The 16,873-nt window shown below is 26.8% G+C and overlaps 1 protein-coding gene across 2 annotated transcripts in view; it reads right to left on the bottom strand.

Annotated features, from left to right (window-relative positions):
- LOC107439807 (alpha-1,3-mannosyl-glycoprotein 2-beta-N-acetylglucosaminyltransferase) overlaps positions 1–10,062 on the bottom strand; it is a 30,741-nt gene extending 20,679 nt beyond the window's left edge. The window contains exons 1-6 of one of the 2 annotated variants that reach the window (XM_043042256.2): positions 9,932–10,062; positions 7,540–7,666; positions 5,491–5,602; positions 4,389–4,527; positions 1,865–1,973; positions 439–577 (exon numbers count right to left, since the gene is read on the bottom strand). In XM_043042256.2, coding sequence (XP_042898190.1) covers positions 439–577; positions 1,865–1,973; positions 4,389–4,527; positions 5,491–5,602; positions 7,540–7,635 — 595 coding nt within the window. In that variant the 5' untranslated portion in view covers positions 7,636–7,666; positions 9,932–10,062. Of the gene's footprint in view, positions 1–438; positions 578–1,864; positions 1,974–4,388; positions 4,528–5,490; positions 5,603–7,539; positions 7,667–9,636 lie in introns of both variants that reach the window. The other variant, XM_016052517.4, reaches the window with a different exon arrangement.
- Between the last annotated feature and the right edge of the window lie 6,811 nt (positions 10,063–16,873).

A 16,873-nucleotide genomic window follows, 5' to 3' on the forward strand; every position in this document is an offset into this window, starting at 1 on the left:
CGAAACCCATGATTTTTTATGACTTTCCAGGAGCGCGGATACCCTTTATACGCTACTAAATGTGAAGAGAACAGAAAACATACTACACTTAGATAAACAAAAAAGAAGTTTTAAAAATGCATAAGTAAATTAAGATCGTTAATAAAAACCAACAAAGTATTTAAAAGGATAGATGAATAGAGAATGCCAATAATAAATAATGAATAGAGAATACCAATAATAAATTAATAGAGAATGCCAATAAAATTCAAAATTTACTCTTCATTGACACTATCACCATTGCAAGCTTATTTCAACACAAGCTTTCTTTTTAGACAAATTCAATATTGAAATTTATCAGGAAAGTTTCTTTACTTTCAACATTATATTCATTCTAAAAGTTTGTTTAAGTTGATATACCTTAACTGCTAAAACAATCTAAGAAAACTTTAAATTTACCTTCAACAATTATGACACTTTTATGATTAAAACGAAAAAAGGTCTCATTGAGAGCCCAACCATAATGGCGTGCTATCTTATAGTATCCTTTAAATTTCTTTTCTTTGCCGGACAAGGGGATGTCACTCTGGTCTGGATGCTAAAATGAAAAAAAAAAATTTTTAACATAATAAAAAATTGCATTATCCCTTAATTGTTATATTTTCAGGAAATATCTTTAAATTCTAGGTGAGAAATGTTGTGTAGTCTATGTTGACAATGTTTTTGAATCTAGAGCTTTCAACAAAGAAAAAAAATTTAGACTAAAAATTAAAAAATCGAATCCAGTTCAGTTGATTCTACTAGAAATTACAATAGAGCGCCGATTATCCGAACGTCCAATTATCCGAATTCTTTTTTTTTTTCAAGTTTAGAATACTTTTTAACTTATCGACAATTTTTCTAAATCTAGAAAAATAAATAATATCCACTACATTTAATGATCATATTTAATTTACAACCTTTCTTAGCAGTTTTCTTATAGTAGCCATACATATATGTATTGTTATACAGTTAAACCTACATACCCCTTTAGCCCTCTGCAACGGAAAATTATTTTCAAAGAATGAGAGCTTCATTTTGACAGTCTAGAACGTCAAAATGATGTGATCCGGTTCAGTTGATTTATTTTGAAAAAATAAGCGCTGCTCAAAAAAGAACGTCTTCTTTGAAACAAAAGTCTTAGCTGGATTTCTTTTGCAATGGAAAATAAATAAAAAAAGGTTTAAATCAGTAATTGACAACAAAAAAATTATAAAAAGCTGAAATATGATTAAAAACTTCAAAATGAAAAAAATAAAATAAAAATGATTTAAAAATTGCAGAAAAAAACTTTTAAACGCGACAGAGCTATTTTGAATAGTACTTCCAGTTCTAAGCCTGGAAAAAGTGAGAAAAGGGAAGTTAGTGCATAAATAATAATCATTTAAACTAGATTTTAAACAACTTTCTAACTATCCAAACTTTTCATTAACCGAACCACAATTGGTCCCGATCAGTTCGGATAATCGGCACTCTACTGTATTTAACTTTGAAATAAAGTTTCATTGTCAGTATTGGAACGACAGTCCAAAAGAGTGGGCCTCTCTAGAACATTGTTGAATGTGGTTTCTCCTTGTTGCCAGTTCAATACCCTGATTGTTTTAATTACTGCATTAGGGCTTCTTAGAGACCTACTACCTGCTGCTTTGTGTTTGTATACCTCAAGCGTTGAGCTAGTTGCATCTAAAAAATATTTCCGCAAAACAAAATTTGCTTATCACTTGAATACTATCATTAATTATTTGTTTTCATCCAACAAGTATAGTGAAATTATAATATATGAATGCATGTAACTACATTCTTTGTATATAAAATGTATGTATTATGGTGAATAAAATGTATTTACCTGTATAAGTGTGAGTTGATCACCATATGACTGAATAACTCTTGTTGTTGGCTCATGACCACAATCTTGACTAACAATAATAGGAAACTGATGTGCAGAAGGCCTATACCTAAAGTAAATTATTTTCGATGAGTAAATCAATTAAGCTTCCATAATTAATTCACAAAAATAAAAAGTAATCATACATTTTAACAAATGAAAATACATATAATTTTACATTTAAAATACCGAGATATAAACTAGAAATCAACAAATAAAGTTCTTTACATAGAAACTAAATTTTATATTTCAATATATTTATGACCTGACATACAAAATATAAAATAAATCAAAATGTTTTAATAGCTTTCCAGAAAACTTTGTTTTCTAGCAGAGTTTTAAAAATACTACCTTTTTCTTCTCTTTTAAAAGGTATTCTAATGAGAATTTAAACCAGTTTAAAACTTTTCTTGTTACACGGATATTTTTTGAAAGCAAACTGCTCTTCTATAATTTTCTACTAAGTTAAAATCACAGGTTTTACTTAAACCAATCAATAGAATTTGGAAAACCGATAAGGTTCCAGATCAGTGGAAGAAGACAATGATTGTGAAAATACCAAAATTAGAGATTTAACAAAATGTGAGAATCGGCAGGATATTAGCCTATTATTAACACCATCAAAAACGCACCTGGTAAAATTATTGTAAATAGAATAAAAAATAAAGTTTAACACATTCTTAATACAGAACAAGCTGGAGTTCATACTCGTATTAGTACTGTCCAACACATGTTTATACTCAGAAATATAAATGAACAATGTAATGTCTGGAATATGATGCTACACCTTTAGTAAGACCACTATCGATTTCAATAAGTCTCTAGATTAAATTATAATGGACAAATTATGGTAAATTCTATAACTTTATGGTATACAACAAAAATTTATAAATGTTGTAAAAAGGACTGTATCAATAGCAAAGCTTGAGTTGAAGTGGTTGGAATCCAACTGATTTCTTCTTGGTGAAGACTTGAGTTAGACAAGCGCATGTTTTTATCAGGACTGTTATTTATTGTCATTTCAGACTGGATTACGAAGGGAAAATTAGGAATTTGATGGAATTTAACTTTTGTTCTGGAAAATCTGAACTTTGTATAAATTATACTATTATCATCAAAATTAAAAGATTTGCAAAAAATAAAAAAATAAAAAAAATAACTGATATTTCAGAACTACCTAATTGCATTTTAGGCATTGCAGAAAAAGCATGTATATCCAATCAGTCAATTAACAAATTATTACGAAACCAATTTGTCAAAAACAGTAAATTTGTAAAACTTCTTTTCAGGCAAAAATTACGAATTTAAATACAGATAATAATGTAACAAAAATAGATAAAATTTATAAACAATGTGGAATATTTGCAATGGATGACATTGTGATGATCAAGCAGTTTTACCAACTCCTATTTCCAATAGATGAACTATTCCTAACCAATTTTTATGTTCTAATAAACCAACGTAGCAATAAAACAGATTAGGTTAAATTTATATAAAATTAATTTGCATAAGCAAGATTACATCAAATAAACAAAAATTCTTGCTTTTCCGCAACTGCTTATCTGAAAATTGTCCGACTCGAATCTCAAGTTTTTAATTTTTCAGAAACAATCTTGGAAACTTAGTTCTTGCATTTTATTTTTACTGTTTTTACGTCAGTCCCTGTTAGTAAAAAGTTTTGTTTGTTTTTGTAGCATTATTAATCTTTACAAGCATAATCAAAATGTATTATTTCCATTTTCAAACACTATTGCCTTTTGTTAGGCATACTTTTCTATCTATGTAAAAGTATTTGATAAATCACTGCTATGGTACTACAATGTAATAAAAAATAGTAAAAGAAGACAATAAATTTTACCAGTTGCACACAATAGTTTTTACTCTACTTTTATAACAATTACAATAACATATTGAGTACACAAATTTTAAACTCCGATACACATTATTTTATAGATAAAAACAATATGACATTTTAGAGCAAACTATTGCATGTTTTGAAGAAATTTTTTTCCGTAAATCCTAAATTAACAATTAAGGCTTTGTTTCTACTTTGCCAACAATTAAAAACAACACATAATTATCAGCCCTTTCATACAATATTATTTGTTTTTATATCTAAAATTAAAATTTCTGAAGTATGAATTTTGATTCCCTTAAAAGAAATCTTTTGCAAAAAAGCATAAAAGTTTGCAGTTGATATTCATAATCATTGCTGCTAGCTATACAAAATATCAAATGTCATTAATATTTTTTTATTTTCAAGATTTCTTTATTTTTTGATAAAAGTTTAATGTAGAAAGAACTTCATAAAATGTAATTATAAAATAATAAACATAATTTACAAAAATTTATTCAGAAAATAATTAATTTTGTGTAAAAGTAAAAACAAAAATATAATAACATTTTCATAAAAGTTTTAAAAAAATAAATACAAGCGATTGAAAAGATAGCACGAAGTCAATACAAAAATATAATTAAATCTTACTTTAAAAGTTGATCTAAATTTCTCTTTACAGTCACTCTGTTGCAAGCGAAGACTAGAACACCAATTACAACATTACTAAAATCTGGATGCCTTAGGTCATGTGTAGCATTTTTAAAAATTTTGATGTTATTGGAATATTCTAGGAAGAAATGAATAAAATTCGATAAATTCATATGATAAATACCATTCTAATACTGCATATAATAATACAATTTATATAAAATACATTGTAAACTTTCTTGGACAAAACTATTTCTTTAGGAAATATTAGTTTTTATCCAAGTTAGTACTTTTGAAATGATACAAGTAGATATAAAATTATCCAAGTCTATAAATTGATGTTGACTTGGATCATTTACAGACTTGGATACAATGAAAACCACTCTGCAAACACGCAATTTCACTTGAAAAACTTGCTGCAAGCAATTTATTTACTTTTGTAACTAGTTTCAAACCTTTTGCTGCCATATTTTGTCAGAATGTTTAAAATCACTAATTTTCTTTAAAAAATATTTTAATTTTTATATAAATCTATATTGATTTTATACTTAACATACATTTCTTTAAATTTGGTAGTTCTTTGAAGATAAAACTCGTTACTGACGTATCAAATTTTCTGTTGTTGTATCTAAATTTTCTAAAAATGATGACAGGGTTAATATGCAAATTTTGAGTGCTCCTATATTTTTAAAAAAATGAGTCATATTAAAAACAATTTGCATAATGGTGAGAAATTTTCTATAAGCCATTATCACGTAGATTATGCACAACTTCTCCTCAGTATTAGCCGAAAATTATATAATTCCAAGATGAATGTAAGATGGTTTTAAAACAGTGCCACTATCTAGCAGCTTAAATAAGATTTAAAAATTATTTTTTATTTTTAGGAATTCATTAGTAAACTTTTCATTAACATTCATAAACATTTCATTAGTAAACTTTATACTTTAGAAATGAACTGATACAAAATGCACTGGATATTTTCCAAACGTATTCATTTAAGGTTTTTCTAAGTACTCAGCACAAAATATCAGATACAATTACTTTTGAGCCTAAAAATATGGCTATGGTATTAAAATGAATGAGCAATATAATGACTTACTTTCTTTGAAATTGTTAAGAAGTCCCAAGAGTTCATTGTTTACTTTCAATTGGTCTTTTAATTCTACCTCCAGCTGCTCTAACTGTTGGTGAAATTTCACACTCCGTTGAACCTTGAGATAAAAGTAATTTTTAGTTAAAAAATTATTAGAACATTATATTTGCCCTACAACCAGAGATGGGCATTTGTCATTCAGAATAATGAATAAAGAATGATGAATAATTACTCAAAATCTGAATAATGAATGATGAATAAAGATTTATTCATTAGTCAGAAATATTTTGAATAAAGAATAAATCATTCATTATTCGTTATTCAGTATCCTTTATTCATTAGTCAAGAATAACTCAATAATTTCACTGGTCCACAAAAATGGGCACGGAATACTCTAATTGACTACGATTATGACAACTACAAATAAAACGTTAATCCTTTTCAAGTATATTTATATAATGTTTGAGAAAATTTACTTTTGTCTAACATAATGCATACTTTTGAGAAATGGTTACATGGCAAAAAAGCGTTTAATTTTTTAAGTTAAAATTTTATTTAAAAATTTAAAATAGTATTATCGTTTGTTTTCAAAAACTATAAAAAATTGCGTTTTATAGATTTTAGAATAAAGTTTATTCAAAATTTTAAAATGAACTCTCGTTATAGACAAAGACATATCGATTGCATTTTTTGCTGGTTATTCAAAATTTTATTCAGAAAAATTAGTCATGACTAATGAGTTTATTCATCAATCATTATTCAAAAATTTTTATAAATTTGCATAATGAATGATGAATAATGACTAAAATTTCACATGAATAATCATTCAGAATAAATTTATTCTGAATAAATTTAGTCATGAATAAAATTTTCGTGAATGATGCCCATCACTGCCTACAACACTATAAAAAAATGAGGGGACAAAACTATTCTAATATTAGTAGGAAAAGCAAATAGAAAATTACCAATAATCATTCCAAGTAATATATGATCAATCCTACTACGATATTTTCATTCATAAATAGTATTTTTCATTCTTGAAATAGGACTTATCACTTTAAATTTTAAGACATATACAAATGACATTAATTAGCCACATTTTAACTCATTCGAACACGGTAAAAGAAACAATTTTTCTAGCTTCACAAAGGAGATTATTGGTTATAGCTTCACTATAAGGTTATTGGGCTTAATTCAATTTATTTTTCAATGATTAATAATTATTCATTATTTATGCTTGTTTTAAAATTATTCACAAAAAATGCTTAGCTAAATAAAAATGAAATATTTTACAACTGATATTTATTTTTAAGACTACAACTTTTCGTGCTGTGGATATAAAATATTAGGATGGTAAAAAAAATTTTGCTCAATTCTCCTTAGGATCATTACCAGAGAACCAGGTTTCTAAGTCATTAAAACTTTAGTCCATAATCTGAATTAGCTCTAACCACATTTTAGTAACATAAAAATTTAAATATGTATTAATTATAATCTAACAAAATATCAGAACTTTTATAAGTTTATAGCCTTGTAGTAAAAATCAAATATTTACAAAATAGTAAATAATCAAACTAATATTCAAAATGTTTAATGAATGCAAAGTTAAAGAATCGAAAGCTAAAAAAGTGAAGTATCAATAAAAAAACAGGTTAATAACTGTAATTTCATTTCTTTAAAAACAACTCCATCGCTTTTAGCGATATTTATTTTTACTATAATAGACATGTTTCCATAATAATAAATAAATAATTTGTATTTTGACCTTTACTTTTAAATTTTAGAATAAAAAAAAGTTAGATTTCTATTTTGTACAAACAGTGGTACAATTATCACTGCAACTAAATAATTCATAAAATTTAGTCCTCTATATCATATGCATCATTAAAGAGCAATCTTAAAGTTAGAAAAAATAGCAATGAAATTATAAAATTGATTTTTATTTATTTTTTAATTGGACCTTTTAAAACTTTATAGTTTTATTTAATTTAGTTATTCATAAAATATAGAAAGAATAAAAAGAATTTATAATCTTACTAAGACCAAAATGCATACCTTTCCTTGAGGCCTTTGTAAAAACAAACGATAAGTAACTGCTGCCCAAGAAAGTAAGGCCAAAGATACAATAAAGACAAAGGTCCTTCTACGCATTGCCAGGATCCACCGACTCTTTATTCATTATCTATAAAGAATATTTTTCTTTTAAAAACTTTTTTTAATTCGATACAATCTACCAAGATACGACGTATGCAAGTTTTGAAGAAATGAAAAATTGAATCAAAGGATAAGAATAAACCATATTAATTAAGAGTAAAGGAAAAATTGCGCACAGTATGACAAGATTATGGAAGTGCATAAGTTCAAGGAGGTATGAGGTGCCTATACTAAATGGGGTAAGACATGAACAATTGTCATTAAGATTTGAGAGACCAAGGACCTGGTTAAAATTCTTTTAAAAAAACTTAAGTGAATTTCCGTCTCTATAAATGCACATATAAAATAAATAATATAAAGCAGTAAATGTATAGTTTTGAGAAGAAATAAGCAACAATAAAAAAACTTCGAAGTTAATATTTTAGTATGCTTATGAAAATAGATATTTCCATAATTAAAGTGAAAACTAGCTTTAAAAAAAGCAATTAAAAAAGGGCCTCTATTTTCTGAAATAAATCTTAGAAAATATAAATATAAGATTTTTTGTGTAAAGATTAAAGAAATCCATATTAAAGTTTGTTTTAAGGGCTGTAAAATATGAATCTAGCCTTGAAGGTGACTAAAATTCTCTAATATTTGCATGTTACAATGTGTTATTTTATATGTAACGAAATTATATGATGTACTATTTGGATGGGAATAGGTCTTTAATATAGTAACATAGGAGTATATATCTTTAATGGAATAAAGCAAAAATTTCTCAAAACTGTAGCAATTGACAGCTTATTTTGCCAGTATAATTTCGCCACATATTCCAATTTGGAAAAACCACAAGACATCAATATTTCCCTAGTATATTCACATTTTAATCATTTATTGATTAGATATTTACTAATTGATATTTATTTTTTTTATTATGATTTTGATATGCAAAGTAAAAAATAGTTTTATAAAAAAAATTTAACCAGTGAAGGTAGTTGATGAAGAATAATTGCGGAACCTTCTAAAGTATCTTTCTAAAGTAAAGTAAAGTTTTGCAGAACAGTAAATAGTTCTGTTCCTGAAGGCTGATGAAAAAAATTATGTTATTTTTCGTCATTATAACTGTCTATTTGATATTTCTGCTGATCCTTTTGTGAGTAATAACTTTACACTGCAAAATGGTTTTTGAAAAATGCTTAAATTAAACCTATTTAGCTAGTTAAAATATTTATATTCTAAATGGATTAGTTGCCTCTGGGTAATGATAAAGTAAATAAGCGTTCTCAAAATTTTAAAACTACAAGCAACAAATGCAGAAGGAACAAATAGAAGCAAGACAAGAACAATTAGAAGCTATTACTATTAATTTACCGCATCAAAGTAAAGATTAACACATAACAGCAACTTATAAATACAATAAACTACAAAATATTTTATATATAAAGTTATTTGCAACATAATCAATTATTAAGAATAAAGTTTTTTAGAACTTGTTAATAAAGCACTAAATAGATAAAATAAATATTTTAATATTGCATAATTTAATGCTCAAATTTTGTATAATAAAATATCTTCCCATTAGGTATGAGATAAGCCTCATACCTAATGGAAAGATAAGAAAAATCAGCATAAAATTTTAGTCTTTTATTCATTAAGTAAAATTTTATAGCAGGATCAACAATCTAGAATGATAAATACAATAAATAAAAGTTACCTACACTGGAAAACATGTTTATTTATTTTTTAAATTTTTGTTCTATTTCATTATTTTGTATGAAAGAATTTAACAAAAGGGGATGTAAACAGGAATGATCATCTGAATAATAAAACGTAAAATAAGAGATAGTTGGTTAATAACTTTTTTTAGATATTTTATAGATTTAAGGATACCAGAAATTTTTCAATAAAACGGACCATTACTTGAATCGGTAAATACTAAATCTGATATTTTCAAGACTAAGTTAAATGTCAACAAATGTAAATAGTTTAATAAAATAAAATTAAATGCATGATTACCGATGCTATCCTTTGATTACTCTTCGAATAAAACTTTCGAAACAATTTTGAATATGATTATGAAGAAAAATACATGGAAACAAAAAAAAAAAGTCTAAATATTCTGGAAAAATGTTTTAAACAAACCAAAGAATGAATCTAAATACATTTATATAGGGCATATATTCAAAATTATGAGAGATTTGTGATAGCGTTTAAACTTCCCAAAATAATATTTTATTATAACAAATAAAATTATCTATTGAAAAATCATTTAGTATCCAGCTTTTCATTCACATTAGTACATGATTAGTACCCGTCATCGAAAACAGTGCCCGCAGAGAACAGAGCAGAAGCAAACAGTCGAAAAAAAAACCTGCGTGACAATTTCTTTGTTGCCAAACTGAACATATAAAGTAAGTAAAAACCGAGGTTACAAGCATAATTTGGATCAGACGCAGAAATCGCACTTCTCCGAACGCGATAGCCCTGATCACCATTCAGGAAATATGAGAACTTGATTGGCGAAATATAGTTCCCTGCGATGAGCTCACCAATCAGATTCCTTATTTCTTTCTCAACGTAAATCGGAGATGCGGCAATCGCATTCGGTTGAAAATGGTTCTTAAATCTTTTAATATATGTAATGAGAATGTAACATACCATTCAGCACATTTTCTAAAAAACTTGAGCAACCTCACTGAGTTGTTGTAGTTCATTTACGTCGCTCTAGAGCTATTGGCGACGGTCTGGGAAACATCCATGAGGATGATCCGAAGACATGCCATCACAATTTTGAGGGAATGGCACCCTCGCTTCAACAAATTCACTGAGACCATCCATATTAAACGAAATAGGATTGCTTTTTTAATGTCTTAAAAAATAAATATATTATTTCTCTAAATTTTTCAATCAGAATGAATAAGTAAAAAACTTTTTTTTTCCCTTCTTAATAATATGACTCTCGAATTATTTAAAATGAATGGGTTTGCATTTTCTTAGTAAATTTGTCAATGGCTCAACCATTTGAAGTTAAGAAAAAAGTAAATATATTTTACATATAAATATTTTGGTGATAACAATTTGATTATTTATTCTCATAAAACAATTAATTTTGTATACTTTGAACAAAAATATAAACAGAGATGTATTTAAAAAGTTTTCACTCTAATGCTAATGTAAAGCTGTAAAGAGCTTCATATTGTATTTTATTTTATTTAATCTTATCTTATTTTATTTCATCTTATTTTATTTTATCTTATTTTATTTTATTTATTTATTTATTTGTTTTACCATAACGTGGTAAACTTTTTTGTCCCTAGCGTATACAATGTCATGATGCGGTAGTAAGCTCTACTACTAATTAGATGATGCTTATCATTTTCTTTTATTATTTTTACTTGAATTAATAAATTCTTTTTCCTTTTAATAGTTTGGCTATCTGTTTTATTTTAATTCAATAAAATGCTTGGACTTGGAGTCTTTTTCTTTAAGGATGCAGGGTGTTTTTCCTAAGCCCCTAAAGTTTATTATGATTCGCTTAAAAAAATTTCTTTACTCTCAATTTTGTTGTCTTTGAATTTTTTTCCCCATTGAAATTGACATCACAATTGTAATTATAGACTATATATATAGAAATTTTAAATTATGGATTTTTCTTTTTTCTGTTTATAGTAGTATTTATTTTAAAGCGGAATTAAATGAAAAAGAGCTAAACAAAAATGTAACTGAGGCAGTAAATTGATGTTAAGTTAAGGAATAGGAAAGAACCAGGGAATATTTTTTGACTATGACGAAAAGAAACTGAAAAACGTGTCATTATAATGTCCCAATGGAACGTCTTCAAATATTATTCGTTCGGGATAAGGAATAAGTAATAAACTGTATAACTTATGAAATATCATTGCATTGTAAGTCTGGAAAAGTTCGGCCTCATAAAATCCATTGAGCGTGCTCTAAATTTCTTCAACTTTTGAAATTTAGACAATCATCTGACTGCAAATTTTCTGAGCAACTCAGTTCATAGTTTCCAAGTGCCGTCCTGATTTTTTACTTATTAAAAAATAACATATAATACATAATACATAATACTTATTAAAAAATAACATATATACATATAACATATAAAAACATAACAAAAATAATATATATATTATATGAGAATAAAGTTTTCAAACGAAGAACATATCACTTTGGAATTCTCCGAATTTATAAATCAGGTAAGTATTGTGATTTTCATAATAAAAACTTGCTTGTAAATAATTTTCTTTCTAATTTGATGAAAGTTCTCGATAGAATGGTTTTCTATGTCCGATTAGGAATGAAAAAAAAAAAAAAAAACCGAANTAAAAAAAAAAAAAAAAAACACGAAAGCTCTTTTATTTTTATGTAAAGAATTTTTAGAATCGCTTTTTTTTTCGTAAGTATTTTTTATCTTGCCTTTTTTAGTTGTTTAATGATGATTTTTATTGAAACTTAAAATTTTTTGATAAAAATTGTTGTCAAAAAACTTTTTTTGTAAAATTAAATTATATAAAATTAAATTATATAAAATTATGGGCTTATGCATACTTTTTGCATATTTTAATGTTTGAAGTAAAATGATTCATAAAACTATGGAAATGTAAAGTTTGAATAAACCTTTCAGGTTTTATCATTAAATTTCGTAAAACGATTTCTCAGGCATTAGGTTTTAACTCTAATAAGAAGATACATATTTTTTTCTGTTTATTTACAAATATTTTTCTGATGTGTTTTGGATATTCCTTCTCTAGAAAAAAAAAAGCGATACAATTTTGTTTTCGCTTGTATAAAAAAGAGTATCGAACATTTTTCCTTTTTAAATTTAATAAGCCACAATAAAGTAGGAACGTTACAGTGCTACATGTGCGCTACATTAAAGACGTCTCCTGAGCAACTGAAAGACTGTTCATATAGAAATCGCAGGTATTCGTCTCATACAACAACGCCTCCTATAGTTCGTTGCGACAGCGAATCCTTTTCTAATCTTCAAGTTTAATCTTTTGTCGATGAAATAATTCTGATATATTTATCAAAGTACTTAAAAGATTGTTTTGGAGGAAGCTTTGTAAATTGCATAAAATCTGAGTTAAGATAGAACTTGTTTGTTAAAAGCTCCCACACAACCGTCGCTAAGTTTCTTAATTCTAATTGAAAAATTTTAACTGGATTTTGCTACAAAAACCTTAATGGAAATTACATACCTTAAAGTTATGCCAACTTTGTATTAAGGAAATATTTGGCGAGTTTTTCCTCCATTTCGTATATTTTTACTCAGTAGTGTATCTAGGGTACCGCAATTATGGCGAATGCCATTGGTGCATTATTTTAAAAAGGTGCAAAATCAATAAACATCAACAATTTTTTTTTCACTTAAGAATTTCATTAATTTTTTTTTTTTTTTTTTGAAGTTAGAGCAGAATTAAAAAAAAAAAGCATACAACATTTAAAAGAAAAAGTATCCAGGATCCCAGAATAAATCTTTAAGTAACTAATTTTTTCACAACCACAAACAAAGAGACAGGCTAAACAATTTGTTCCTCCTCTTCATATCACACTGCAAGATTGTAGTCGTTCTAAAAGGGTAATTATCCTGGAAGGAAATGGATGGAACCCCTGCAAGCAGAGATAGATCTTTGGTGATGACCAGAGGACTAAGAAATGTGAAAACCATGGGGTGTCCCAGTCTAACCTAGACTAATTATTCTGTAGTAAAATGCTTGTAAATCTTCAATTTTATCAGTGATTATCAATTTTATCAGTTTCATCAGTGGCTTTAAAAAATATTTTCCTAATCAGTTGAATAGATTTCAAATAGAACCCATGTTGTAGGTTAGCATAAATCCTTCCACAAAAGGAGAATTTTGCCACCCATGGTGAGAAATACCTCCACAAATGTGTGAAATACTAAAAATAGGAGGCACCTCTGCCTCGCTCGACGACTAATTTGAACCAATGAAACCATTTAACAACGAATGCTAATGTTCTGAAAAATAAAGATAGAAGTAAGTGTAAGTTGTTAGGTGCTCATGCTCATAACCAGTTTGAATGACAAGACAAGACAAGCTTATGCTCATATAAAAAAAAACTCTGCTCGTTTTAATTTTTATTTCAAAATTTAATTTTAAAAAATCATATATTTAAAGTTGATTTTTAATTTTTATGAGCTATTTTGATCGGATCGTTACAGCTTCTGGGCTCTTACATTTACAGTTGATTCAGCTATTTAAGTGAACAAACAAGGATTTTCTTTGTTGATTGTAAGTAATCATTTCATAAATATTTAAATAAACGCATTATACTTAAATTATTAATTAGCATTATATTTTCTAGAAATGATGTCCATATGCCGGGATGCCAACTGCTAAGATTTCTCCGAAATATTTTATTAAGCCAACAACCGAAAAATGTTTTTCTTTCTAGTTATTAATAGATAGATTTTGAGTTAATCTACTTGTGAAAGTTCGATTTCTTTTCCTTGTTTTTTTGAAAGGTTGGATTAAGGAACATATCATCTGTTGTTGACATTGTTTTTTAGTACTCTAATCCACAGAAGTATTATTTTTATTATATTTTAATGCCTGAAGTATAAGTTTCAATAATCCTTACACTTACAAGTAGGAAAATAAAACGATTCTTTTAATTTATAAAAACATTTTTGCTTTATATTTTTAAATTACATTTATTTAATATTTATAAAACTTCGAGGAATGGAACTTTCTTCCATAGCATACCGGGCACAAAATTTTTAATCTTTCTCCTATGTCTTTTCTCTTACTTCAGATTGCCATTTTCTTTCTTTTTTACAAAAAAAAAATTAGATCAAATAATTACTATTCTTTAAATTTTATAAGTATTTTACAATATATATCACTTACATTACACTTATAACACTACATATCCTATAACTTCTAAAAAATTGTTTTACTATTTTTAAAAGGGTTCATAAAGTGTTCTTTATTTATATATTATATTTGTTTCTTATAATCAAAATAAAAGGGTTGCAAAATAATATTAAGACTATAGTATGTAGTTTATAATCAACCATTGTTGTTGTTCATTTAGGTCGCACTAGAGCTGCACAATGGGCTATTGGCGACGCTCTGAGAAACATCCCTGAGAATGATCAGCTTAGTTTCTCAAAAAAAGAGTAGTATTATTAAAGTGACATTAACAGTAATTTTTTTCATTAAATAATTATCTTTATTTTAAGAATATTAAAAAAAATAACAGGCATCTCATGAATAGAAAAAATAGAGCATGCGCATTCTTATAATGTATTTTCATAAAGATACAAAAAGCGTTCTTTTCCCCAAATATTCCAATGACTTATATTTATCCTTTTCCTTAAAAACAACTTTTGAAACTAATTAAATTTAATTAGTTTTAAAAATTATTTTTAAAAAAGCTTACGCAGGTTGGTCTACATTCATATAGTTTGAATAAGGAGTTCGGATTCCTGAAAAATCGAATTTTGAAAAAGTTGTATATTTAAAATTTGATTTCTCAGGAACTACTCGATCAATTACTAATTTTGTATTATATGTTAAACTACCTTCTTTTAAAATGATATAAAATGTATGCGTTATAATTCAAAATTTTTTCCAACTAGTATTCAATAAAATAATAAATATTTACTAAAATGTTATTTTTAGACAATTTGCGCAATGATATACGACTTTTATAATTGTGCCAAAATTTTTTCAATCCACTTGAAAAGCTCTTCAGTTATTTCTCAGATTGCGATTTTGGAGTTCAAAAATCCGAATCCGTAGAAAAGTAACATATTTATTCAGAGAAAGTACGTTTTAGTGTCCGATTTGGTAACTTAAAATATCGCCCCTGCACTTATTAATTAGCATATTTGAAGTCACCCCTTAGAATCATTAAGAATGAGTCCTAGAACGTGAAGATCTGATCATTAGAACAAAAGGTATCAGGGTGGTCCTTTTGTTTATTTACTTATTTTTGCGCACTTAACGTCTAAAAATTTATAATTCAAATCTGCTTAATTTTTTTTTTTTTTTTGCTTTATCTGTACGAGGGTTGCCATTTATATTTCTGGCCTGGGCAACAGTAAATGTTGCTAGGCGACCACAGACGCTTTTAATCGAAAGTTTGATATTTTTAAACATAAATTCAGCAGACGATTTACCATTATAGCTTCATTTGTGTTGTTGACAGTAAATTGAAAAGTTCTTCTCTTTCAAAAAATGGAATTGAATCGTGAACATTTTTGTGCCATTATTTTTCATAACTGTCGACGTGGATTGTCAAGACAAGTTATAGGAAATTTTACAGCGGCCTAGGCCTATAGGCCCATTCGCCGAATGCAGTGGAACCACAATTTTTAATTTGACAGCAATTATATAGAAATGAAGTGTTAAAAATTTTACAGTAGCAGCGATGGCAACAAGCCTCGAAAACATTGAAACACATCAGAAAGAAGGTCAACAGACCCTTATAATTTTACATATCGTTCAACAATTTAACATAAAAACAAATTAAAACAATATTGATCGTGCTTGGTATTGTACCGTTCAGGCCAACAGACCCTTATACTAACGAAATGTTTGTAACATCAAGAACTCATTTTTACTTACTAGATACTACAGTTGAATAAAGGTATCAATAGGATCGAATTGAGAGCTAGAGCTAGTTGCTGGGTAAAAGGAAAAAGTTAAGAATTACACACAAGATAAAAGTACACATTAGTACTAGCTTGTCCTAAGGGACATAAAATTTGAATAAATCAGTAAAATGAAAATTTTACAAACGTTACAATTTTAAAACATTATGTTTAAAAATAAAAATCGACTGTACAAAGCCGTTTACATGCATAAAATTTCAAGATATAAAATTATTTGTAGATAAAAGATAGGATAAAGATGTAAAAAGACAAAATTGATAAAATAACAAGTATAGATAAAATATACCCTAAGATTAAAATCATTAAAATATATTCGTCCAAAAGGGACGTAAATGTTATAAAATTCATTTAAAATTTTAAAATATTTGCAAATCAAAATTTAAAAGCGTGTTCTTAAAAATACTAAAAAATGGTGGTATGCAAAATCAAGGATAAAAGCTAATTGTGTATAAAAATTAAAAAGAAAATCATTTAAAAGTTGAATAATTAACAGTTAAAATCAATAACAGACCAGTGTAAAACAACCAGCCGAGCAACAATTAAAAAGTGTTGAGTAAAATGGAAAGCGATGTCTAAAACATAAAAAAT

Source organism: Parasteatoda tepidariorum, chromosome 7, assembly GCF_043381705.1.
Source record: "Parasteatoda tepidariorum isolate YZ-2023 chromosome 7, CAS_Ptep_4.0, whole genome shotgun sequence".
NCBI lineage: Eukaryota > Metazoa > Arthropoda > Arachnida > Araneae > Theridiidae > Parasteatoda > Parasteatoda tepidariorum.